Source organism: Leishmania donovani, chromosome 35, assembly GCF_000227135.1.
Source record: "Leishmania donovani BPK282A1 complete genome, chromosome 35".
Taxonomy (NCBI): domain Eukaryota; phylum Euglenozoa; class Kinetoplastea; order Trypanosomatida; family Trypanosomatidae; genus Leishmania; species Leishmania donovani.
The window spans coordinates 936,588-961,154 of NC_018262.1; the positions used below are offsets into that span (position 1 = coordinate 936,588).

At 59.4% G+C, this 24,567-nt stretch overlaps 6 protein-coding genes across 6 annotated transcripts; all 6 read left to right on the forward strand.

Moving 5' to 3' along the window:
• Window positions 1-551: 551 nt before the first annotated feature.
• On the forward strand, window positions 552-5,093 carry LDBPK_352320 (ATP-dependent RNA helicase-like protein; the record flags this gene model as incomplete). The annotated part of the gene is made up of 1 exon (XM_003864763.1): window positions 552-5,093. The coding sequence occupies one exon, from the start codon at window positions 552-554 to the stop codon at window positions 5,091-5,093; it is 4,542 nt and encodes a 1,513-aa protein (XP_003864811.1).
• Window positions 5,094-7,021: 1,928 nt separating this feature from the next.
• Window positions 7,022-8,419, forward strand: LDBPK_352330 (hypothetical protein, conserved; the record flags this gene model as incomplete). Its single annotated transcript, XM_003864764.1, has 1 exon — window positions 7,022-8,419. One exon carries the CDS (start codon window positions 7,022-7,024, stop codon window positions 8,417-8,419), a length of 1,398 nt encoding a protein of 465 aa, XP_003864812.1.
• Window positions 8,420-9,344: 925 nt separating this feature from the next.
• Window positions 9,345-13,871, forward strand: LDBPK_352340 (hypothetical protein, conserved; the record flags this gene model as incomplete). Its single annotated transcript, XM_003864765.1, has 1 exon — window positions 9,345-13,871. One exon carries the CDS (start codon window positions 9,345-9,347, stop codon window positions 13,869-13,871), a length of 4,527 nt encoding a protein of 1,508 aa, XP_003864813.1.
• Window positions 13,872-15,007: 1,136 nt separating this feature from the next.
• Window positions 15,008-16,228, forward strand: LDBPK_352350 (hypothetical protein, conserved; the record flags this gene model as incomplete). The annotated part of the gene is made up of 1 exon (XM_003864766.1): window positions 15,008-16,228. The coding sequence occupies one exon, from the start codon at window positions 15,008-15,010 to the stop codon at window positions 16,226-16,228; it is 1,221 nt and encodes a 406-aa protein (XP_003864814.1).
• A 1,116-nt stretch (window positions 16,229-17,344) lies between these two features.
• LDBPK_352360 (hypothetical protein, conserved) lies at window positions 17,345-18,091 on the forward strand (the record flags this gene model as incomplete). Its single annotated transcript, XM_003864767.1, has 1 exon — window positions 17,345-18,091. The coding sequence occupies one exon, from the start codon at window positions 17,345-17,347 to the stop codon at window positions 18,089-18,091; it is 747 nt and encodes a 248-aa protein (XP_003864815.1).
• A 2,982-nt stretch (window positions 18,092-21,073) lies between these two features.
• Window positions 21,074-24,460, forward strand: LDBPK_352370 (protein kinase, putative; the record flags this gene model as incomplete). Its single annotated transcript, XM_003864768.1, has 1 exon — window positions 21,074-24,460. One exon carries the CDS (start codon window positions 21,074-21,076, stop codon window positions 24,458-24,460), a length of 3,387 nt encoding a protein of 1,128 aa, XP_003864816.1.
• Window positions 24,461-24,567: the final 107 nt, after the last annotated feature.

Consider the following 24,567-nt stretch of genomic DNA (forward strand, 5'->3'; position numbering starts at 1 on the left):
CAAAAAGATCAGCGGATCAAGAAGTCTGTTTGCCACTCTTGTGCAGTGCGTGTACGTGTGCTGTTTGCCTGCAAGCTGGCACCTTCCTTGTGCCTCGGCGTGTTGAGCTGATTGCGCACCGACCTCTGTCTTTCTCTTTCGTATCGTGTTCTCCAGTTCTATTGCTGCCACGGTGCTGCTCCAGCATCATGAGCGGCCACAATCCGAACCGTGCTGAGAGACTGGGCAGCGGTGGTGGCGCGCCGGCGCGCAACCCCATCACTTACAATCTGGCCGCCCTCCGCCTTGCACAGTCCCCGAACGGAAGGGGCCAAATATCGCCGCCGGTCCCTTCCGGCGATGGTGGGTCTATTAGGCTGAGCAGCAGCGGCGCAGCATCTGATGTGCCGCTGTCTGTCTTGCTTGCAGGTCTCGGTACCCCAGCTGCTACTGTCAACACAGCGTCGCCGCACCCGGCGGTGGCCTCCGGGCCTAGCGCTCTCTCACTAGTCGGAGGCGGCAGGCCGCCCGTGAGAGTCGCAGGCGCTTCCGCGGCAGTACTGCCGCCTGCGATGGGGTATCCGGATGCTGCTCCAACCATAGAATCCGGACTACCTTCCAAGTTGACGGGCGTAGCGCAGTCTGACCAAGCGTCACCAGCACCGATGGCTGCACCAGGTCCGCGAGGGGCAACACTGGGCCCCACTGACAACAAACAGCCTTTTCTGGCGGCTGCGCCGACCGGCGCGCCACCCCCGCCGCCGCCGTCGTCACTGGGTCACGCCCCCATGCCAAGGCCAAGTGGACCGTTAGTGTTTCCTCCGAGCACACACACCAGCATCCCCTCTCAAGCTGCAGCGGCCTCCTCAGCGCGGTCTGCACCCTCTAAACTGTCGGCCCCACCACAGTGGACGAGTGCCGCGCCTTCTAGCGTCCCACTTCCGCATTCGGCACAAGCGCGCCGCGCAGACCCGACCCAACCGGGCTCCGCCTTCATGCGGACGCAGAATCGGCCGCCAGCGCCGTTCCTAGCAGGCGTAGCGAAGTCGCAAGGCAGGCTGCCTACTCCTCAGACGCCCCTCTATCAACATCCGCCGGTGGCACCCGTGTCGAGTCGCGGGACTTTTAACGAGGCCGCAGAGCCAGCAACAGCTGTCGCTGCTGCTCCTCTTCCGCAGTCACAACCGCACGCCGGTATACCTCCTCCGGTACCGCGGTCTCAGCTTGCTGGGATGCCGACTCCTCTCAGCCAGTCATCAGGTGCAACGTCCCCGTCGGCTGCCGCTCCCTTCAGTGCCCCATCCCCAAAAGCTGCCGGGTCGCTCTTGTCGCCTCCTCTGCCGTCGCAGCAGCGGAGATCGAACTCTCAGCGCCTTCCGTATCCGCTGCCGCAGCCTCTTTCACAGCAGACCGCCTCGGCGCGATCATCAGTGCCCCCTCCGGCTCCGATGTCAGCCAACACAGCATCTCCGTTTCGGCCCACACCAACCTCGCCACTGCCCGCTGTCGCCGCGGCACCCGTTGTCGATACACCCGCTACGACAACCCCGACTGTCACGCCGATTTCCGCTGCTGCGCCAGCCGGCGCTTCTGATTCTGCTCCTGCCGCTGCATCCCTACCCACGGATATTTGCTTAGCACTGCAGCAGATGAGCATTCACGCTCGCATAGCGCCGTATCCACCACCACCGTCAACTGCGACAGAGGCCGCTGCCGCGACACCCACGCCCGCTGCGGCTTCGAGCTCCGCCGGCTCGCCTATAAAGAAGCTGCAGCAGCTCATGCAGCAGCCGCAGGCGCGGCTGAACTACTACGCCGCATTGCCGCCGCGTGTGGCAGTGCAGCGTGAGCAAGACCGCTACGGCAGGGGCAACCGAGCACAGAGGATGAACTACCGCCAACCACCGCCACCGCACCACCAGCAGCGTCATCTGCCATCGGCGCCGCCACAGCAGACCAAAGCGACTCCCCTCGCTCATGTCGCCGACATCGATCCGGCCGTTGCGAAGCGCTTCCAGGATGAGTACGCGCAGCAGAACGACAACGAGAACATCGGGGACGACTTGCGGGCGCAGCAGGCGACGAAGATGGGCACGATTGGCACGCTAGATGAGGAACTGTGCCTGTCCCTGATTGAGACTCACGACGTCACGTTTGTCGTCACGGATACCGGTACGGGCAAGAGCACCCGTATCCCAATGGCCCTGCACAAGGCGCACCCGGATGCACTCGTCGTGAACGCGCAGCCGCGACGTACCGCTGCGATCAACCTTGCCCAGCGCGTCGCGGAGGTGCTTGACGCGGAGCTCGGTGAAGAGGTAGGCTACTCGGTGCGCGGAGAGCATATCGGCGACCTTGGTGAGACGAAGATAATGTACGTTACAACCTACTCCCTCTTTATCTACTTTCTGTGGCACGAGTTCAAAGAGAAGCTGCCGTTTTCCTACATCATTGTCGACGAGTTTCACGAGCGCACACCGGATGTGGAGGTCATTCTGCTGATGCTGAAGCTGTGGCTTCATAAACACCCGGGTGCCTTTAAGCTTGTCCTGTGCAGCGCGACGGCGCAGGTGGAGGAGTGGCAGAGCTTCTTCGACGGCCTTACGGTCGGCACCTACGCCCGCTCCCCTATCATGTACCCCGTGCAGGAGTACTTCATCGAGGACCTGCAGCGCCTCACCGGCATCCGCACTGCACCGATTTTGCCGCAGGATAGCAACAACATGGTAACATCGGAGCAGATGCATCAGCTCATTCTAGTGTGCAAACAGCTGCTTGAGTACCTGGCTAAGAACACGGCGACGCAGGACAGCGTGCTCGTGTTCATGCCTGGCCGTACGCAAGTGGAGCTGATGACGACATGGATTCGCGAGAACCTGGAGGAGTCACTGGAGCCGATCGCGTGGTACCGCGACGTCGAGCTGTCTCTGATCCAGGAGGCCCTCGCGCGGCCTGCAGTAACCCGCAAGAAGGTCTACGTCGCCACAGACATCGCCGAGGTGAGCTTGACGCTGCCGGACGTGGTGTTTGTGATCGACTCCGGGACAGGCAAGCGGCCGCAGGTCTCGGAGAAGGAGAAGACAAGCTACGCTTTTCCGCCTCTTCGGCTGCTGTGGGAGACGACGTCGAACGCGCAGCAGCGCCGCGGCCGTGTTGGTCGTGTGCAGCAGGGCTTCTACTTCAGCCTTCTCAGCCGCGACCACCACAAGGCGCTGCGCGAATCAGATAATCGCATCAAGAACGCTGTCCTCACTGAGCTCGTCCTTCACTCCCTGCTCATCACGCAAAAGCCGTTCGCCTTCTTCCAGCTGTGCAACGAGAAGCCAGAGCGCGGCGCTCTCGCCTACAGCCTTCACCTGCTACAGGATGGCGGCCATATTATTCGCAAGGACGACCCCATGGCGGACGCGGAGCGGGTGTCGCTTGACCGCCAGCGCACGACGCACGTCATGGACTCGCCCTGGAATGCCCTCATCGAGGAGGCGCTTGCAGCGGCCCCGGCGGCCTTTTCTACTGCTTCTGCCGATGCGGCAAAACACTCCCCGGCTACAAAGGAGGCGGCAGAGGGCCCCAGCAGCAGTGACGAGGTCGGCGACAAGGGCTACGGAGACGAAGAGGACTCTGTCGAGGCCGCGAATCCAGAGGCCGACACAGAGGCCGACACAGAGGCTTTCCAGCAGTGCTACTTCATGACCCTGCGGGGCGTCATCGCGGCCCGCTCGCCGGTGTCGGTCGCGGCTGCCACAAACGTTTTCTTCGGCCTACTGTACGGCACCCCGACGCTGAGCATGCTGGCGGCCGCCATCGAGTCTTCCAAGTCGCCGTTTCACGTGCCGTACACCGTCAGCGACCGCATGGAGCGCGCGGCGATGGTGCGTCACGTGTCGAACGTTATGCAGCGCTACCACGGCTCGCTGCAGAGTGATTTGATCTGCTCCATGGAGGTTATCCTCGAGTACATGAGCATGCAGCGCGACGGGCTGTCCGAGGAGGCGCAGGAGGAGTGGTGCCAGGAGCGCAGCCTGAGTCGCACTCGCGTCGTCGATACACTGAATTTGTTCTCGCAGATGAAGGAGCAGGTGAGCTCGGTGCTGCCGTTCCCGGACGTCACAGACATCGACGTACTCAATGCCCAGTTTAACCAGAACGCTGAGCTCCTTGTGCTCATGCTCGTGGCGTCGCACACAGAGCTGGCGATTCAGGTGCAGCTGGACGGCCCTGTCGCGCAGAGGAAGGGCTTTGTGGGACACGGTATGTTCTTCCCGCTCAAGTGTCTCAAGGACGAGTCGGTGCCGACCGTGTGCCCGTGGGACCGCACCAAGATTAGCGTGCCACTTTCTCTACAGACGATTCAGCGCAAAGTGCTCGCCGTGTTCGCCTCGCAGGTGGAACCAGACCTGTTCGCGCTGGTGCTGCTCGTCTTCTCTTACAAGCTCCACTACTCGGTTCAGGACAGCGGCGCCACCCCGTCGTTCCTGATGGCCGTCAGCCACTCTGGTGTGCGCCGCACCTTTCAGTGCGACACCCTCACCGCACAGCAGATTCTGCAGCTGCGCCGCATTCAGTGCGCCCAGCTGCGGTGCATGCAGCTGCAGGTGGAGGAACGCGTGAAGGCGAATGAGAGCGAGAAGCTCAGTGCCGTGCTGAAGAGCGCCAACAGTGACTTTGGATTACCGGAGAGTGCCATAAAGACGCCCTACCTCATTCCTACAGTGCTGCAGCACGGCCTGAAGCTGCTCGTGAGCCGACTGAAGGGCTCACCTTCTTACACGGCTCAGCGACGCGGCATCGCGGAGTTCCCGCCCGGTACGCCGTACTGCAAGCTCGCTCACGGCGCGGAGCTGCCGCCGCCGGTGCTGCAGTCGGTGCTCATCCACAGCAACAATGGCCTCTCCGTGCTGCAGCCGGCAGCAACGGCGGCAGCCGCAGCGACCCCCTTGGCGACAGTCGGCGTAGCGACGGGTGCGGTGGAGCATAGCGACGAGGCAGCCGTCGCGCTGGCGGAAGCGCCTTCTCCGGCAGTGGAAAGTAAGTCGGAAAGCGATGACGACGATGATAGCGACCGCAGCAGCGACTCTGCTGCACATGTGCCAACGTTCAGCTATGACATTTAGATGTGCGCGAGAGCGAGAGTGGGCCGACTCGTCGGCCTTGAAAGGGGAAAGCCCTTCGTGGCGCGAAAGAGGCGCAAGCGACACGCAAAGAGAGCGGTGACTGCTGAGCGGCTTACTTTCAAGGTCTGGCGTATGCGGACCTCTTTCTATAATCGATCCCCTACCCTGTGCGCTGCCGCCCCCTTTCTTTTGGCCTTTCCTGTTGGTCTTGAGTAGCGCGGCCCTGGGCATTCGCTCTTTGTTCTCTTCCTCCCTCCTCCCCCTCCCTCCTCTCCCCCTTCCTCTCTCCCGTCTGCACGCGTACATGTGTCTTTGTCTGCGTGGGTAGCGGTTACGTATTGAGCTAAGGCTGTCTTCTGTTGTGTGCTCCTTTCCTTTGTTTTTTTTTTTTGTTCTTTTCCGTTTCCCTTTCCGCCTTCGTGTATTTTTGGCGTGTGGTACCCGACATGATGATGAAGCCTTGCTGTTGTTGCCTCCGGTGTGTGCATGTATGTGTGCGCGAGGGAGTTGTTGGCGTATTTGTTCTTCCCCTCTTTTCTCCCTCCTTTTTTTGTTTGCTACGTCGCTCACCCACACGCCCCCACACGCACGCACTCGTGCTCTCGTTTCGTTCTTCCCTTTTCGTCTCTTCTTCCCCTCCCCCTCCCTCCCTCCCCTCCCGCATGGAGCGAAGCTTGCCGGTGGGGGCGTTAAAGCGAAACGAGTCGTTGTGCGCGAAGGAGCGAGGGAGGGAGGAAACACGAAGGAGAAGACAATCAGACATGGCAGTTCGTAAATAGTCTTGGGCGCTGCACGGCTCGACCTCCTCCCTTCCAGCTCACCCTGACGTCTTCCTGTGTATAAAAGATATGTATATGCATATCTTTTATACACGTATATACATATATATGTGTCTTTGCCGTTGTCGTTGTCGCTATGTGTGCCCGCTTCTGAGCATTACCAATACATTCATGTTTAATTCATGTCGTCGTTGCTGTGGTGGTGATGATGAGTGGGTTTTGAGGTGGGGGCTGGAAAGGAGGGAGGGGAGAGGAAGAGGGCAGCGAGACAGGGGTAGGAGACAGCGTAGGCAAGATATGAAATATGGGCAACTGCGGGTCGCCTCTGCTTGTCCTCGTTTCCTTCCCCTCCCTTTGCTTCCTTCCCTACCGTCTTTTCCCCGTCGCCATCATTTAATTACACCGCGGGTTCTCGAAGAGTATCCTAACATAACGCAATCGCAGCATACACCCACAGACAGACAGCCACACAGACAGACATCGAGAAAGCGAGAGACACGCCAGCTACAGCAGCAGATCTTACTGCTTCGCCGACAGGTAAAGTCTGCAGGCCGCACCGTGCTCTACGCTCTTGGCCTCTCAGAGGTAATGCCGAAAGGCAGCGAAGAGGCGAGGTCAGCTTCCAGGGGTACAGTTCCTCACTAGCTTCGTGCTCTCTAAAGAGCGCCTACCACGACCATACCGTGAGATCGGGGAGGAGTTGCGGGTGCGATTGATGCGCGTGCGTGTCTTCCGTGATGTTGCTTTCTTTATTGTGTCTTTTTGCACCTCTCTTTCTTTCTATGATTCTCCTGCTTGTATCCACCACACGCAGTCTCATCCGCTAATCCCGGCACTCTCTGTGTGCATCGCTGCCTGCGGATCATTGCGCGAAGCTCACGCATCGTCCGTGTCTCCGTCTCTCTGCGCTCTACCCGTGTTCGGGTTTGGAGACGTCCGCACTTTGGTGAATACCCCCCCCCCCCCGCTCCACGCATACGCACGCACGAACAGGCGCCGCACGCGACGGCGAAGAGCTTCGAGAGCGCACACATAGCCAACGCCCCTGGCAAGAAGGGAAGCACAGGGGGAATTCGGGGACATCGATCGGCACGCCCACGTGCGCCGCAAACGCGCGCGAAAACAAACAAACAAGCGGACAGCGGCAGCATGTTCGGTACACGCGACAAAAGCCGTCATGCTGACGAGGCCGCGGAGAAACCGGAAGGGAGCAGAAGTGGCGATGCCGCGGGTAGCAGCAGCAGCCGACACCGGCAACAGCGGCAGCAGCAGCGAGTGCGGGATAGCTCGGCCCGAGAGGCCAAGAACACGTTCGGTACACCGACCATGCTTGGCATCCAGTATACCTCTGAGGAGGCGAGCAACATCTACAGCAAAGTTGGCACGCTCAACGGCTACACGTTTGAGGTGCCTCCGGTGAACCGGTTCCACAGCAAAACTGCCGAGGCGAAGTTCACCCAGCTCACCGGCGGTCTTAACCCGAAGTTCGAGGCCAGCCGCTTCGACAACCTGCGCGAGCGTCTTCAAGTGGCCGATAAGCGCGACAAGGACGGCCACTTGCAGGCGATCGCGATGCTGTACGCCGAGTTCCTCGGGAACAACTTTCTGAAGGCCAAGAATATCGACTACGCCGAAATCGAGCGCTGCTTCTACCCGAACTACGCGCCAAAGTACGACACGTTTTTGAAGTCGCTCGGGATGCCCAAGCCGCTGTGGTGGCGGCAGGGCATGTTCTCGTCGCTTGAGGACATCTCGCGTCTCCCGCTGGATCGCTGCAACGTGGAGAAGGAGACGTCGCTGACCTTTGAGGAGTGGTACTGCCTATTCTGGAACTACTACCAGCCCTTCAACACCCTCGCGTATCTGTGCATGATCACGGCACAGTCGATGGTGTACACGCGAGAGCTCGTTGACAGCGTGGCTGAGTACCTGGCCGAACGACACGCCTTGATTACCGAGGCGAAGGCCAAAAGCGCACCAATCCTGTTCCTTGGCGCGCGCACGGGCAAGTTCGGCGCACTGCTGAACGCAACCAAGAAGCTGCCGGTCCCCATCATTCACACGCACGAGAACCCCAACATGAACCCCTACCTGATGGTGATTCCGCAGAACAAGCAGGCCGAATTCAAGCCGAACCCGATCGTCAAGATGAAGAATCAGGCAGCACTGGAGAAGTACGAACCGAGCATCGTGCTCTTCTCCGACATGATCATGAACAACGATCCGACGGCGCAGATCCGACAACAAGGCTCGGTGCGCGAGTACGTGTACTTTGGGGTGCCGGACAGCTACTGCGAGGGGCACGCGTGGGATACGTGGGGCTACTTCAAGTACCGTGAACGCGGCACCGATCACATTCCGGCGTACATGCGTGAAGGGTTTGGCAAGGTGACGCTACCGCACCTCTCGCGCTGGATGATCCACAAACTGGACAGCGACATGCAGATGGGCAACGGTGCCGTGACAGCGTGGATCCGCAAGCCGCTTCTGCCAGCGGCGAGCATGCGGTGGAGATGGCGCATGATGCGCCTCCAACCATTTTTTTGACAGGCGGTCCGAGTGTACGGGTGCTCTCTCTGGCGTGGCGGGGGGGGTGGAGGGTCACGGGATATGACGAAGCTGGCAGTGCGCCTCACACAGGTGAGTTGAGGCCTCTCCCGCTTCTTCCCCCAGCACATACACGCACTCACACATTCGCATGCGGACCTGTTTGGGCTGCTTCCCAAGCTGCGCGCCGACTTGCCAAAACGCCCCCTAACACGTGTGTGTGTGCGCCTTCCCCCCCCCCTTTCTCCCCATCCTACGCCCGCCGCCCAGGTGGAAGGAGGGAGGAGGCCAATGTGGAAGAGCAGACCGAGAAGGCGGCGGCTCTAGTTTCTCGGCGAAGGGAGGCGTGCGCGTTGACTTCGGCGAGCTTTGGCCTTCGCTGCCCCCTCTTTCTCTGCGAGTGTTCACATCTCGGGTAAAGCACGCCAACAACCGTCAACGGGAGGGAGAGTGGCCACAATGGATACGCAAGATCACGACGGCTCGAGGGCGCGCTGGAGTGCATTGCTTTCGAGACTTTTTAAGTGCGTCTCGCTGCCATCATTCGTGGGCGGCGCTGCGACCAAGAGGGACTCTCATGCTTCATGGCACACTCCGTCTCCCAACTGCATTGCACAACCATCTCTCTTCTGTATCACTCTTCTCTCTCTTTCACTACCCCGCTCTCACTTTGCCCGTATCCTCTGTTACACGACTGCCGCACTAATCCCTTCACGGACCGAGAGCCGCGTGTACGCGTCGCTGCTGCGCTACACCCCACAAACGCGAGGCGACGAGATAGGCGGCATCTTCGCCGTTCACCTCTGGCTTGCACGTGCGTGGAAAGCGAGAGCAGAAGCGAAAACATATATATATATATATGTACTACGATTGCGTGTGTCTGCGCTACCAAATGAGCACAGATCAGGGCGGCCGTCCGGTGCGCATGCTGGTCTTCGCAGTTGCCGCTGACGTTGCAGCACTGCGTCGCGCTGTCGCTGCTGTGGCGAGGCCGGCAACATCGATGAACTACGCCGACGAGCCTCACAGAGAAGACGGAAGAGCTGCTGAACAGACAAGTGTAGCAGCGGGCGCCACTCGAGGCGTACTCAGTGATGACGCGTGGGTGTTCGCTTCCGTTTCAGGCTCATGTAGCTTGCTCGCCGCGCCAGACTCCTCGGGCTACCTCTCTCCCGCGCGGTATCAGGCGGCGGCGCGCGAGATGCGGCAATGGCAGTGCCTGCTGAGCCTGGTGCGCTTACCCCACCTGCATGCAGGTGTTTCATGCACCAGCGGCCCTGCAACTCGCGATAGGCAGGCCGATGACACGACTTTCAGGGCGCGCGCCAGTGCGGCGGCAACAGAAACTCTGGACGAGCCGCTTTCTTGCGATCAACATGTTGACACGTTTTCTAGTGCCGAGGACACTGAGCACTCGTGCCTACTGTGGGCGCATGTTCCACACACTACCTCAGGTGCAGATTTTGCTGAGCTTGATCTCGGTCGCTCTCGGGTCTGCCCTGCACGTGGCGGCGTCGCTGCAGATGTCTATCCCCCTGCAGGGCATCATCTGCTGTGCATCGACGTTGGCGGCGTCTACCTGGCGAGCTCACGGACACATCCTGCATCAGGGCGTACACAGAGTGCACCGCCGCAGCCCTCAGAAGCAGCCGCGACGAAGACAGCAGAGAAGTCAGAGCGTGCGCCGAGGAGGCCGAGCGCGGCGCGCGTTGGGCACAGCCGTGCCCCGAAGGAACAGACATCATCCCTCGATGCACACCTGAGCAACGCCAAAGCCGTGGAAGGCGAGAGGGAAGCTGAGGCGTCGCAGAGCCTATGGCGCCTGCTGCAACAGCGCTTTGCGACTGCAACACGCACTTGCCCGTTCAGGACGGACGCCGGTGCCGCAGCGTTTCCCCTGACGCTCACGGAGGTATGGGTGATACCCCTGCTGACTGCGGAGCGCGACAGCGAACATCTTTTGCACACTGCAACTCTGGGTCTCTCCGCCTTTCCGCTGCTTGTGAAGGACGAGCATCACCGCAACTCCGCTGATTGTGCCGCTGTCGTGGGTGACGGCGCGAAAGTCTTCCGCCTAGCGCGTCACCCCCCAGCTCACATGCTTCGCCTCGCTGTAGATGACGGTGCGCTTTCAACTGACCCGTCGTCATCTACGATGTGTCAGGCGGCCGCGCTTCGGTCGCGCAAGAGGCTCCGTGACAGCGCGGCGGGGCGACAAGATGAGGCAGAGGGAAGTCGGTGGCTGGCCGCACACACGACACCTCGGTTGCCGAACGCCGTGTTTCTGCGCTCTTGCTGCTGCAACCGCGGAGGCGCCGACCCTGCGGCACCGGAGCTATCTGCTCTGCGACTTCGGATACTGGAGGGTGACTTCCTGCTTCGCAGCTGCTACTTCTCTGAGTGGTGCTGCGCCGCTGACTTTGACATAACAAGTGGCTTTGTCAGTCTACATGTGGGCAAGTGGACAAGGAGTGCTACGGCTTACCACGCCTTCTACAGTGTGCTGCGGCGGTGCGTGCTGGCCGAGGACGCGCTTGTGCAGCGCTCGATAGAGGAGGAGGCAGGAAAGTGGGTCGCGTCGTGCGGGTCACTTTCTGGAGCTGATGTCACGAGCAGCTCCGGGGCAGCCGCGGTGCCGCGCAGCCCCACCGAGGCCCTCTTCAAGGAAAGCGCCCTTGAGGGGCGCAGCGCGGACGACTCAGGCGCTCGCGGAAGTGAGCGGGTGTGGCCTATAGAGGAGCTGTGGGGCCTGTGGGTGCGACTGGGGTGGACGCCTCCATTGGCGTGGCCGCGTGTGCGTGTGTGCCTGCGACTCAGTGAGGGCATTAGCCTGGGCAGCGTGGGCCAGCGCTCTATTTGGAAGCTGTCTCCGCGCGCTCTTTTGACACTCTTGTCACGGGTGGCGACAGCGGTGAACGCGGCATACATTCAAGCGAAGCACCTGCAGCCGACGCATGATCCTCGAGGAGATTGCCTGACTGCGGAGATCGAGAGAGATGACGATGCCGCCGGCGCAGACCTTGACCGGGTGAGTGACCTGGGCCGTGCTCACAGCTGTCAGGAGCGCATACTGTCTTCTTCGGCTGCTCGATGTGAGTCGTCGGTGCAGGTGCGACGGCTGTTTGAGTTTCAGGCAGCGCTCTCCGTCGCCCCGGAATTTGTCACCGGGCCAGTGTTAGCTGAGCTGCCCGATTTTGCTGCAGCGGCTCCCTGCGTCCCCACCGTCGACTCGGGCGCCATCACTGCATCCGGTGACGCTGCTGGGGGCTCTCTTGTTCTCAGCGCCGCCGCACGTGATCTTGCCATGGACATTGCCGCTACCACGGTGCTTTCTACCTCGCATCCTGCAGCGTCCCCGGCAGGCAGTGTTGCTGGTGCCGTGGCGTTAACCGTGACGTGGCTTCGTGGTGTGCTCGAGTCCCCAGCGTTGCTCATTCTTCCGCTCGGTGTGTCTGGACATGTGAATGAGAGAGAGAGCGCCGATGACTCTTCGGGCGGCGCTGGCGCGCACCCTTCCTGCAGGATCGAGATGGACAAGAAAGCAGCGTCGCTTACTGCACTGCTCGCGCGCCGATCGCCATTTCAGCCAGAGAAGTTGCTTCGGGGTGCACTGGATATTTCTTCGGCTTCGCATTCTCCGCAGATGCCGCCCCCGTCCTCGCTGCCCGCCGCAGAGATGTACTGCGAAGTCGCCGATGTGGCAGAGCTGCGCTGGTGTTCCCCACAAGCGTACACGGCGACGGCAACCACCACGAGCTATCGGGAAACGCTCTCCACCGCCGCTTCTCAAAATCCTACGCTGCAGTCGCCCAGCTCGGTGTCTTCGACTGCGTCCTGTTGCGCCCTCGCTTGTGTTGAAGTGGCGCGACTGGCACGCACGGAGACGGCCGACGAGACTGTCAATGTGTGCCGTGAATCGCACCGGCAGCTCAGCGCCACAAACCCGTTGGCTGCATTTCTGTACACGCGTTTCGCTGCATATCTTCAAGAGCAAGGCGTCGTGACCGTCGCGCCAACATCGGGAGAAGGGAGCAGCGAGGGGGAAGCGCAAGATCCTGGAAGAGATGATGAGCACATACCACGTGATGCCTGCCCGGCGCGGCGCTCGGCCGTGGCAGTGCCCTCTTCATTCCAGCCCCCCATGCTGCGGCATAAAGACTGTACTCAGGGCGGAGCGGCAACCGTGTCTTTACCCGAGGATGGCGGCTGCCTCAGCGACAAGAGTGTGTCTTCAGGGGATGGCGATGCGGTCAAGACACTATTGGCGGAGACTGTGGTGCGCGTCGTTCAGCAGAACAAGCCTGTGGTACGGCGCATCCTGGCTCTTATTCAGTCCTACAGCGGCGTCGTCGCCGCAGCCACGGCAGAGAGCAACGGCGGTGCGCGATGTGTCGCCAGCATGGATGAGGCAGCGAGGATAAAGAGCAGTGACACTCAGCCAAAGGACGCCGTTGCGCAGGACCTATGGCGCTGTCTCGCACCGGAGATAAATGCTGCCATGCGTGTGGATGAGGCGGCCAGTCCGGCGTCGTCGTGCGCCGCTTCGTGCGCCAAAGCGACGGCACGGCGCCTTGTGCGCGCGTTTTGGGAAAACGTCGCTGCAACCGCCCGCCTACAACTGCGCGACCGGCTGGGCGCGTTGTTAGGCTGTGAGAAGTATGCAACGAGCGATTCGGACGAGGAGGAGTCCGCCAGGCGCTCAGCATCACCACCGGCAAGGCGGGACGGCGCGGCCTGCTCGCCAGCGGAAGCGGCGGTGCCAACAGCTTCAGTGAGGCAGCACAGTTTCGCTGTCAAGGAGAATGGGGCGGAACCTACGACGGCGAAGTCGAGCACGCTGTCGCCTTCGTCCTGTGAACAGGTGCGCGCCTCTGCCGGCTTCCCCTTGCTTCCCTCTGCGTCGCTGTCGCGCCAGCTTCCCTCGCCGAACCCTGTTGGGCAGTCCTGTGGAGCGTTGAGTCAGGCGGTTCGTGCGCTGGACGGGGCACAGGCGATGGCCCTGTACATGCAACACATTCTGGGGTGCTCCAGCGCCGCCGGCCACTGGCAAGGCCAGGCCCGACTTGGCGGCTGCACTTTGTTCAGTTGCGCAACGGAGGCGCCTGGGAGAGCACCACCCACCACGGCGGGCACTGCAGCACCGCCCACCCGTCCTCAGCAGCCTAACCATTGGCTTCACCATGCACTCTTTCTTTTGAGCTACGGGCTCGCGTGTCCCGCTGATGATCCGGTGATGTCCAGTGCTGCAGCATCCGCCCCAGCATACGCCTCCGCAAAGGAATGCCGCCCTGTGGGCCCATACCAAGAAGCAGACCAACTCGCACTACCGCCACCGCCTGCACTGGCGGCGTTTCGCGCCCTACGTTGCGGGAAGCTTTTGCTCGACGGGTTTATCGGCGAGGCACTGGAGGTCTACGTGCAGCGGTGGACGCTCAGCGTACAGGCCCGGTGAGCTGTGCGACAGAAATGTTTTTTTTTTTTTGTTTCCTTCTCTTCCCTCTGAGGTGTACCCCAAAGAGGCTTATGCGCGCCCACGCGGAAGCACCATATGCTTTTTTTGTGCTCTCTGTCACTGCTTTACTGCTGTTGATCTGCTACACATCTGTACTCCTACTTGATACTCTGCTTTCTACGTTCAGAAAATCATGGAGAGAGGCACACCCACACCTACGCACAGACGGCTCATAAACCACGGACAGAGTGTCGACTGCGCCGAGTGTACACGTCTCACCGACACATGCGCATCCCAAAAGAAGGCCGGCAGACGACAAGAAACAGCTACTAGACATGCCGCTGAATGTCAAACACCCACAGTAGCGGCTGACCTCGGATCCGCTGTGCTTTTCCTTTGCTCTTGTACTTCTTCGGGCCCGTCAATCATGCACGCCACGTGCACCTTTCCCGCGAAATGTCGAAAGGAGAGCCAAACGCGTCGCCCCTTCCCCCTTCCCATTCCATCTTCTGCCAGCCGTGCCACTATATCGTCTGCGCCGCACCCTCCGACATACACACACACACACACACACACAGTCAGGTCGCGCCTCGGTGTGCCCGCCTGTGTCTCCGCCGATAAATGTTACACACTCGCACGTGAAGAGAGAGCTTCATCTCTGCCATGCTCGTCGTCATCTTCTCCCTCTTTCCTTTCCTCCTCGTATTCCCTCACATTTAAGTTTTGTCGCTCCGTGTAGGGGGCTCGCCATTCCTCCCTGTCACCGCCGTTGCACAACACCTTTTTCCGCCCAGGCTCCTCGTGAAGCTTCCAAGAGAGAAAGGGGACGGGCAAAGAGGACCGTGCCACCTCCATTATCGTTTCTGCGGCATCACATGCATCGTGTAGCTCGACATTTTGGCGCACTCGTGTGCCACGGCCGCCGCAATGCTGACCAGAGGCAACTGCGAGTCGGTCGAAACACCCCGCCATTGCCGCTTTCTCTTACGACACGTCTGTGCAGCAGCACTCCACTGCCACCACAGCACCCTTCCGCGTCTGCTTCTGCTCTGTTCACCGGTGAGGGCGAGTTTAGCGCGGGTGGCGAGAATAGGCGAAACCCGGTAAAAGCGGGGCACTCGCACTACCTCGCGTCGATGCCGTTTATGTCGTCCATGAATGCCGACGAAGGGTTCACAGAGCAGATCGTCGAGACTCCCGGCTACTCTGAAGAGGACGCGTTCGGCCACAAGGACCCCCTCAAGGCTGTCGAGCACACGCTGACGACAAAGAGGAAATCCTCGGCTTGCGATACTGCCAGCGGCCGTGACGCGCAGACGGCAGAGATCACCACATCGCCAGCGTTTCACTCCACTGTTGATTCCACTGCCACTTCGGCACCGGAGACCGACTTGGCGAAGGAGGTGGACGCGGTGGCAAGTGGCCGCAACCGCCGCCGCAACCGCCGCAAGCGCACTGCGGACGCCATCCTCGGCGACGTCCTGCACGACGCGCTCCTTCTGCGCGACATGGGCGAGAAGCCAACCGCTGACTTTGTGTATAAGCGCACGCAAGAGCGGATGTACGAGGAGGAGTACGGTCGAAAACCGCCAAGTGCAAAGGAAAACGCCGCGAAGTTCATTCCGTTCCCTCCTGACTTTCACTTGCACCGCCTGCTGCCGCTTTTTGGTGATTGTGGCCGCGATGCTGCCGAGGACGTTGCGACGGACTCAGCCTCTTGTGGTGCGGCTCGGCCCGTCACTCCTGCGCCGGTGTACACGAAAAACTTCATGAACGCCTACGCGCTTATGGCGCCGGATCCGTGGCCTGAGAGAGCCGTGACGCCCGAGAACCCGGTGTGGACTCGCCGCGACGTGGATGTGGACAAGGAGAAGACGGGCGGCCGGGGACTGAAGGAGTGGGAAGATCGCGTTTACGGCCTGCGACCCGGCTACGACGTCCATGGCGAGTTCATCGATGCCATGGATGAGTTGGGGTACTGGGAGGTGCAGCTGATTCACTTCCTACGCGTGGTGCCACTGAGTCAGCGCCGCAGCCTGCCATTCCTTCATGAGTGGTACCGTCTTCTGGTGCATCGCGTGATTCGCGCCGAGCGCCGCTATATCCGCATCCGCGACGCTGCTCTAGCAAACACCAAAGTCTCCACGTCACTGTTTAATCGCACGGAGCAGCCGATCGATGCCGTTCGCAGCTACTATGCGGAGGCGCACCGATCCTTGGCCAGCGCCAACTACGACCCGCTACGCATGAAGAAATCGGCCCTCGCGCCTCTGATGCGCATGACGGACGAGGAGTTTGCCGAGTGGCAAGAGGTGCAGCGGCAGCGCCGGAACTCGCTTGCGGCGGAGCTTGCTTAGTGTCGTCTAGGAGCGTAGGAGAAGGAAGGGCTAGGTTGAGGGGCATCAGCTGCGACGGGTTGCCTGCGTGATGGATCAAAGGCCACCTGCTTGCGTGTGGCGAGTATGACGCGTCTATATTTCTATCCACACTTTGCACGCGCGTTTTTGCGACATTAAACGCGAAACAGACGCGCATCCGTGAGGGTCACGCTGCCCTCTCTCTCTGTTTGCAAGCGCTGTGCGTGCGTGTTGGCGCGTTTACAGAGCGAAGTCCCATTCTTCGGCGGTTTTCAAAACAAAAAACAACAACAAAATCGTAGCAATACCGAAATTCGTAGAATGCAAGCAAGGAGACCAGCAACGACGATGACGTTGTGGTGTACCAGTGTGGAAAAGGCTCCTGCACATGCGTGGTGTAACGATAGAGGCAGAGAAGCTATCGTTGCAATCCTCTTCTGATGGTTATCTCCTGCTCCCCCCTCCCCTCCCCTTCCCTGAGTTGTGCGTGTGTGCAAACACAGCGCGCTGCTGTCTCGTAGAGCGACACACGGCACTGCACTCCATCCGCAGCAGCCCAAAGTCCAAGCTACAGTCTACTTTCCCGACATCCTTTGCTTGCGTCCTTCGTAAACGTCCTCGTGGGCCTCTCGCCGCCGCGCATGTAGGTGTTTTGCACCGCAGCTGCTTTCGTTTGCTCCCCGTACGTGTGAAGCATCCATCTTGTCCCTCTCGCTCTTTTTCTGTCGTCGCTGCTCACACACCCCACCACGCGCACACTTTCGCTGGTGCACCGCTGCCCGGGGCGGGAGTGCACGCGAACATATTTTACAGTGACACTCAGAGGATCTGCTTTTGCGCGACTTGCGCATGAGCGGCAAGACACGGGCCGCAGACGCCTTCGGCTCCCTTCTGCGGCACGTCTCTGTCATTGTTGTCGCTCTTTCCTGTTCGCCTTTGATGCTTATCTTTTTTTCCGTTCTTTTCTATTCGCATTTTCAGAGAACACCACATCTGCCGCTCGTTGCCGGCTGGCCATCGTATCCGAAGGAAAGACAAGCGAAAAGGCCCTCTCTTTTTTCCTTCTTTTGGTGACCTTGAAACGCCTCTTCGGCTTCATCTATGAGGCGTCTTCGGATGGGTAGGCGGACAGTCGCGACACCAACTGTCATGACATCGGTCCCTCCCGCGTCGTATTCGAGCGGTGCGTATACGACGTTGACATCTCGACTGCGCTCCGCTGCCACCGCCGCTGCTGCAAACGCTGCGGTGGCGACAAGGAGGGGGGCACTTGGAGCAGACTCGCCGCCGCTTCGCGGCTGCGTTGGCACAGGAGGGTCGTCGCCAGCGCTGTTTCGCCCCACGCGCGTCGCCCGGATTCCTCCGCAGCTGGCGCGGTTCTTGATCGCCGGTAGTGCTGCGCTGCTGCAAGTGTTTATGGTTGCATACCAGCGGGAGAGTCAAAAACTTCGTCAGGAAGAGCAGGCGCGTGGCGCGGTGGGATCAGCGCAGGATTCCACAGGGATTAGGAACCCTCGTGCGATGTCCGCGATGGAGGCGATGCAAGTGCTTGGCCTTGATCGCAGATTCCCTGATGTGTACACGAGTGTGCAGCAGGCGGAGGCCAGGTCGACGTCGACATCAGCGTTGCTCCCGCTGGCGCCTGGGGAGGCACGTAGGGCGGCGCAGCTAAACTTCGAGCGCATGTTCGGCCTTGCCGCCAAAGAGGGGAACGCGTTCTTGGCAGGCAAGCTGAGCGCCGCCTACCGCATTTGTGTGGACCCAAGCTGGGATCAGGCGATGTCGGGTGAAGACGAAACGGCGGATGCCAACACACGATCGACGACGGCGGTAAACGCTGGTGAGCAGGGGCGCTCCTTGTAGGAGGGCAGGGCGGGTCGTGGCCTACTTTTTCTAGGCAAAGGCGCACGCACGTGGCGCCGCCCCTCTAGTTGCCACTTTTTCGTGTCGTGCCGATGTCCAAGTATGCATTTGTGCGCGGTCTTCTTAGTGCTCTGCGTGATTGAAACTCGGTCTACTCCACCGTGTGTCTCACGTGTCTTTGCTACTGATCTTTTCTGTAACAAGCTTTTTCACCCCTTCTGCGTCTCCTCATGGCCGCCACATCTCGGCGCCTGATTCACCGTCGCACCGCTTCTCGCCGCTGTTCCTCCGCACGAGCTGAGGCACATTCTTGGTTGAAGAAGCGCATAGGCTATGATCGCCCCCCCCTTGCGTGCATGCAGTCAGAGGGAAAAGCGAAGACGACGCTGCTAACTGAGTGAGTTCCGTGGTTGAGCGTCAACGCACGTTTCTTCGGAGACTGCACCACCTGTCGTTGCGGGCACTGAGTGCTCTCTCTCCTTCTCCCCCCCAACGCTGCCTCTTTCTCACTCGCGAACTTGCGCGCGCTTGTTTCAGCGTTGCCCTTCACCCAATCTACCATCGCAGGCGTAATGCTCCTCCATCACGTTGCAATGTGCTCTGTTACCGCTCTCCTTCGCCTTTTGCTCTTGTGCTTTCGTTGTTGGACTTCTGGCCTCTCTCCCTCGCCACCGCCCTACTTGCGCAGCCATCTGAATAGCACACACGCACACACGCACATCCTATGTATATCTTTTAGGAGTCGGTGGCACTGTACTAGTAAAGCGCAGGCACATTTTTTTTTTTGGCACCCCCGCCCCTTCCTTGCCTCAGCTGTCGCATTCTTTTAGCTGTGCGACGCGCACGCTTTCCAGTTAGTCCATCAGCGACCACTACACCATACCACTCCCTTCCTCTCGTGCCCTCTCAACTGCCCCTCCGTGCTTCCTTCGAAGAAACGAACAAAACACACACACACACACACACACACACAGACAGAAGTCACCAGACAACTCTCTGCTGCTCTCGAAGCACCTACGAGGGGGGGGTCGCTCGCGTCGGCGAGAAAACGAGAGAAAGGGGCAGGCGCGCGTCCAAAACGTCAGAGACGCAAACACCCACACAAAAACGCCCATACATACAGTAGGTACGAAAGGACCGCTCAAACAAAACCCCCTTCCCCCTCTTTCTCCCTCCAAAAAAAAAAAACAGTATTTGCCGATTTCGCGTCCAAAAGCTGCTGCACGCTCTCTCTCTGTTTTTTTTTTCTTCTTTGATGCTGCGTCGCTTTATTCGCTCCTCTTCGCCCACCCCCTCCTCCTCCCATTCTTTTGTTTTCCGTGACATCTGTTCGACGCATCTATTCCTTTTTTTTTGCTGTTTTGCTTTACTCTTACTTCTTCTTTCCCTCTTCTCTTGCGGGTCGCTTACGAGTTAGGTAAAGAGCGCATCCTCATTCTTTTGGTTCTCTGTCTTTCCACTTTTTCTCTGTTTTCCCCCTTTTCGCTTTTCGCGCCGTTGCGTCACTCATTACTGCTGCGCTCCCTTTTTCCAGTCGAGGAGTCCTCATTCTTTCACACGCGCACATATATTCATCAACGCGCAACCACCTCCTCAGGCGACGGAAGCGGTTGCGGCGACTTTCTTCTTCGCCTGCTTTTTGTTTTCGATTCTGGAACTATTATAATATATATGTATACATTTCTTTGGCACCTTTCCTTTGGCTTTCCTCTTCTCCTGCGCTCAGCGAGAGAGCCCCCAAAAGCGGAAAGGAGGCTCGACGTATCGCGGATGCGTCTTTCGTGCGCTGCTGGTTTCTTTTTGCTTTTGAGGGGAGGCTGCTTTGCTGTTGTGGGTGTTTGCTTGTCTCTCTAGTATCTGAGAGCTCGTGCGTGGGCACCTGAGCTCACACATCTTTTTTCCCCGTTTTATCGTAATTGCGCCCTTTTTTCACTTCTGGTCTTTTTTGTGCTTCCGTGTTTTCTTTTTTTTTACGCGCGTGCGTATTGTTTTTGTCTCCCGTGCATGCGTGTTTCACCTTCCCATTTCCGCTTTCCTTCTGTGCAACCTAAAAGAATCCCCCTCTCGTTCATTCCTCGCTCTAGTTCTCTCCCTTCAGCCTGAATCGTCGTTGTTCTTTGTGCTTGTGTGCTTGACGTCTCGCCAGGTTGGATGAAGCGGCAAGATCTCCCCCAGAAAAGAAAGGAGATCGATCGCTTCACCTGCACACCTACAAACCTAGAACCAAGTGTCGCGCAGACGTAAACAAACACGAGTACACCGTGGTGAAGATTGCTGTGGCGAGGCGGCGCATCTCGTACATCTATATTCTTTGTTGTTGTGAGCAAGTCTAAGTGCAAGCCCTGGAGAGAGGCTTTCGACCTGTTTTGAGCTGTGCTACAGCGGCCTGCGTGTGCGTGTGTGTGTGTGTGCGTCACTTGCCCGTCACCCTATCTCGCTGCCGTGGCACGAGAAAAAAGCGGAGAACACACGCCTTGCTGCTTTGCTGGGCTGCGAGTGCAGCCGCAAGAAAGAGAGCGAGCGAGCGAGAGAGAAAAGCTAGAGGTGCAGAGAAGAGGAAAGAAGACGAAACAAGCAAGCCGAGCTTACTGCCCGGTTCGTCGAAAAGCTGTGTTGTGTGTGTTGTGTATTGTGCTTTCGGTTTTCCTTCTCCAGATCGGGGTGTAACGCCGTTTGCGTGGCTCCTTTTTTTTCTTTTTCTTCGTCTTTTGCCTTTTTTTTGTAAGAGATTTGTGGCACGCTTGGGGCTCATTTCTTTTGTGGTTTTCATTTCTTTCATCGCCGCACCCTCACCATCTTGTTCTCCCGATCGCGTCTCTCAGGTGTACGTCATCTCGCATCGGTCAACTCGGGGCTGTGAAGGAGAACGGGCACCCCTAGGAGGTATCTCGCCTCTTCTGTCGTTGCGTTCTTTTCCGATTCCCTTATCCTTTTCCTTTTAAGGGCGACTCTTTCGGACCGCGTTTTCTTTCCCTCAGTCGAATGATCACCTCACGAGGCAAGGCGAGTGGCCATGTCAAGCCGGCTTCGCCGGCCTCGGCGAAGGATGCAGCCCCATTCTTCGCTGCCGCCCCTACGGCAGTCACCGCCTCCAAAACATCTTACTCGAGCAACGATGGGCACAACCCCCTCATCAATGATCTATTAAAGGATCTTGACAAGAACTCTTTTCCTGAGGACGTCCACGGTGCTGGCCACGTGCAAGAGCAGAATGTCAGCAATGCTAATAGCTTTTCGAACTTCGACCTACAGCTGCGGCGGCCCAGCGAGGAATCGGCGGCGAGTTGCCGTAGCAGCGCCCGAAACCGTGACAAGACAGCCACGGATATTCTCTGCAAGACTGGTCAGCACTTTGTGCACGCCATGCGGATGCACAAACTGGAGGATTTCTTCTGCCCTGCTCACGGTGAGAGCGCCGAGGACGTGCTGCGACGCCAGCTGCGCAAGAAAGATCAAGAGGAGGTGGAGGCAGTGGTGCTCACGTTAGTGGAGCTGCTCGAGGAGGTGCGCAAGGCAAGGAGCCAATTAGTGCCGCTCGCCGGCTCGCTCTCGTTGCTCGACACGTCGGGGCGAAAGCGTACCTCCTTCAATAGCATGCACTCCGCAGTGAGCACGGCTAGCCTCATGCGGCCACCGGTGCATGAGACGAATCAGCTCGCCATGGCGTACGATCAGCAGGGAAACCGCATGATAAACTGCTATAGGGTGATCGCGAATCTAGGACGTGGCGCGTACGGCAAAGTGAAGCTTGGAGTCGACACCAACACCGGCCAGATGGTAGCCATCAAAATAATTGACAAGAAGCTTCTCAAGAGGATCGGTGGCCTGGGCAGCAGCAACCAGGAGGCGGCGCTGAAGCGCGAGATCGCCATCATGAAGAAAGTGCGCCACCGGAACTGCGTATCTCTATACGAGGTTATCGACGACCCGGATTCGCACATACTCTACCTAATTATGGAGTATGTGCCAAACGGGCCCGTTGTTCGGCTGAAACCGCAGGAGCTCAGCAGCACTGCTCTGGAGTCTATCGAGGCCGGCATTCCGCTGAACGGCGAGGTCTGCAACAAGGCCCTGATACGTTGTGCGGTGCGGCAGTCCGCCAACGGCGATACTGCGTCCCTCACCGACGCGGAGATCAACAGTAATCCGACGATTTTCCTGTGTAAGCCACTTAGCCAGCACATCTGTGCGCTGTACCTGCGCCAACTTGTGAGTGGACTGCGATATATGCACAAGCGAAACCTCGTTCACCACGACATCAAGCCGGACAATATATTGGTTGGCACCAACCATCACGTTTTTCTCAGCGACTTCGGTGTTAGCGAGATCCTCTCCACTCGGCATGAGGTGAAAAATGCTGTGAAGAAAAACCGTGGCAGCATGAGCGACGACCTCATTAGCGAACACTCCTTCGAATCCGACGGTAGTGATTCGACCAATGATGATGGCGCTGGCAGCAAACCTCGCCTGGGCGGTGGCACGCTCCTCTTCACCGCGCCGGAGCTGTTTGACAGCTCGGTGAATAAAAAATTGCTGGATCCCCACCTGACCGACGTCTGGGCGCTCGGCGTCACGCTCTACTGCATGCTAGTTGGCATGTCCCCGTTTTTTGGTAACACGTACGCCGATGTGCGCGCAAACATCCTGACGCAGAGGTACCCGTGGTGCGGCAAGACGATTTACGGGACGCCGCTGGCGGCGGAGTGGCGGGTCGTGCTGAACGGGCTGCTGGCCAAGAACCCGAACAATCGCTGGTCGCTGGCGCGGCTCAAGTCGTTCCTCGACCAGCACAGCTTCCAGTACGCCATGCGGCAGAGTGCGTTCCTCGAGGCATCGACGCGGACTCGTTCCTTGACCTCTGTGGACGGCGACGCATCCCCCTCCACTTCCACAGCGCAGCGCGCCGCCGGCTTGGCAGCGTCGTCGACCGGGACGTTTGCCAAGGGACTCAAGCTGCCGCTCGCGTGTAGTTCAGTGGCGAAGGACAAGAACGCCTCTATCCCTCTCCCTCGCGTGGTTTCTTCTCCTAGGGCCGTTTCCGCCTTGTCAATGGAGGCGGGCAGCGCTGCTCGCAGCTTCCTGTGGGACCTTGGCGTCTCGGAGAAGGAGGTACGAGGTGCCACGCGAACGGTGAAGGTCGAGGTGGTGCGGCAGACGACCGTCCTCTCGGCGCACACGCGCACCATTGTGCGCCGCTACGTCGAATGGATTCGCGCATGCATGCACGCTCGGAACTTCATTCCACTGGGCTGCGCGCCCCCTTTAAGCAGAAAGTCGCACGCCGGCTCCCTGGTCTCCATGCAGATGTGCGCTGACGCCAACAAGAGCAGCAAGACGTTGACCGCCAGCCGCGAAAAGGCACATGTGACGCACGTCCCTGTCCTCGCTGTGGCGGCAAGGTGCCACCGAACCAGCGAGGCCGGCCCCATAGGCACTAGATCTTCCTTGTTTCCTGCGCGGAGGAGCCCCCATTCACCGGCGGGAGATACTCGCAAGGGGAGGCAACGGAGCGGCAGCCGCAGCAGCAATGACGGCGGTGGCCGCGCGCTCACTCGCGGCAGCCTGGAAAGCCGCGCCTCGGACGGCAGATTACAGTCGCTGGATGCTGCCCTCTCAATAGTGAACTTGCAAAGCACCTTCGATGAGCACTCCCTCACCTTTAGCTTGACGTCATCGAGTGCCTCCTCGCAGGCTTCCTTTTCGTCGCAGCACGGACACAGTGGGCAGCAACCTGGCAGGGAAACCCGCACCAATAACGGCATCCTGGCGGGCAACTTGGCAACTCCGAGCGAGGATACGCCGGCGCCCAGAAACGGGATGGCCGACAAAGTCAGTTGGTGTAATGCACAGATGCCATCGACGGTCGCGCAGACGATGGTGCCCAGCAGCGCGACGCCTTCATCTATTGCGGAGGAGGACAGCCGAAAAAGGGTGGGCGCAAAAGGCAGCAAGAGCCGGTTCCAGCAATTCATGCGCCGCAAGAAAACACCGAGCGGCGCCTCCGTCAGTGATGACCTCACCTCTTACCAATCCACGTTTGCACCCAAGTCAAATTCTGCGGTGTCGCCGCTACTCGATTCGGTTCTCTGTAGTGGCATCAGCGGCTTGGGAGACAGCAACTCAGCTGGGTGCTGTAGTACACACCATAACCCGAAGACTGTCAGCACGACTGACCGTTGTCTTGCCGCGCCACCAGACGAGCACCTCTCGGTGGTGCAGTCTCCAGGCTCGGTGGGCAACAAACACCCTGTAGGGCCGATGCAGGAGCGCCTTTCTGACGGTAAACTGGCTGTTCTGGCCTTGACATCCTTTGAGCAGGTGCCGCACGTCACAGTCTCGAAGCGGCTTTCCTCCGTTTTTCGGAAATGAGATCGACAGTCATAGAAGAGCAGAGAGGGGGAGGGGCAGAGACCATACGGAGGGAACGGGAAGAACAAAAAAGACGCAGGGAAAGCGGCGGTGCTCTTTTTCACCGA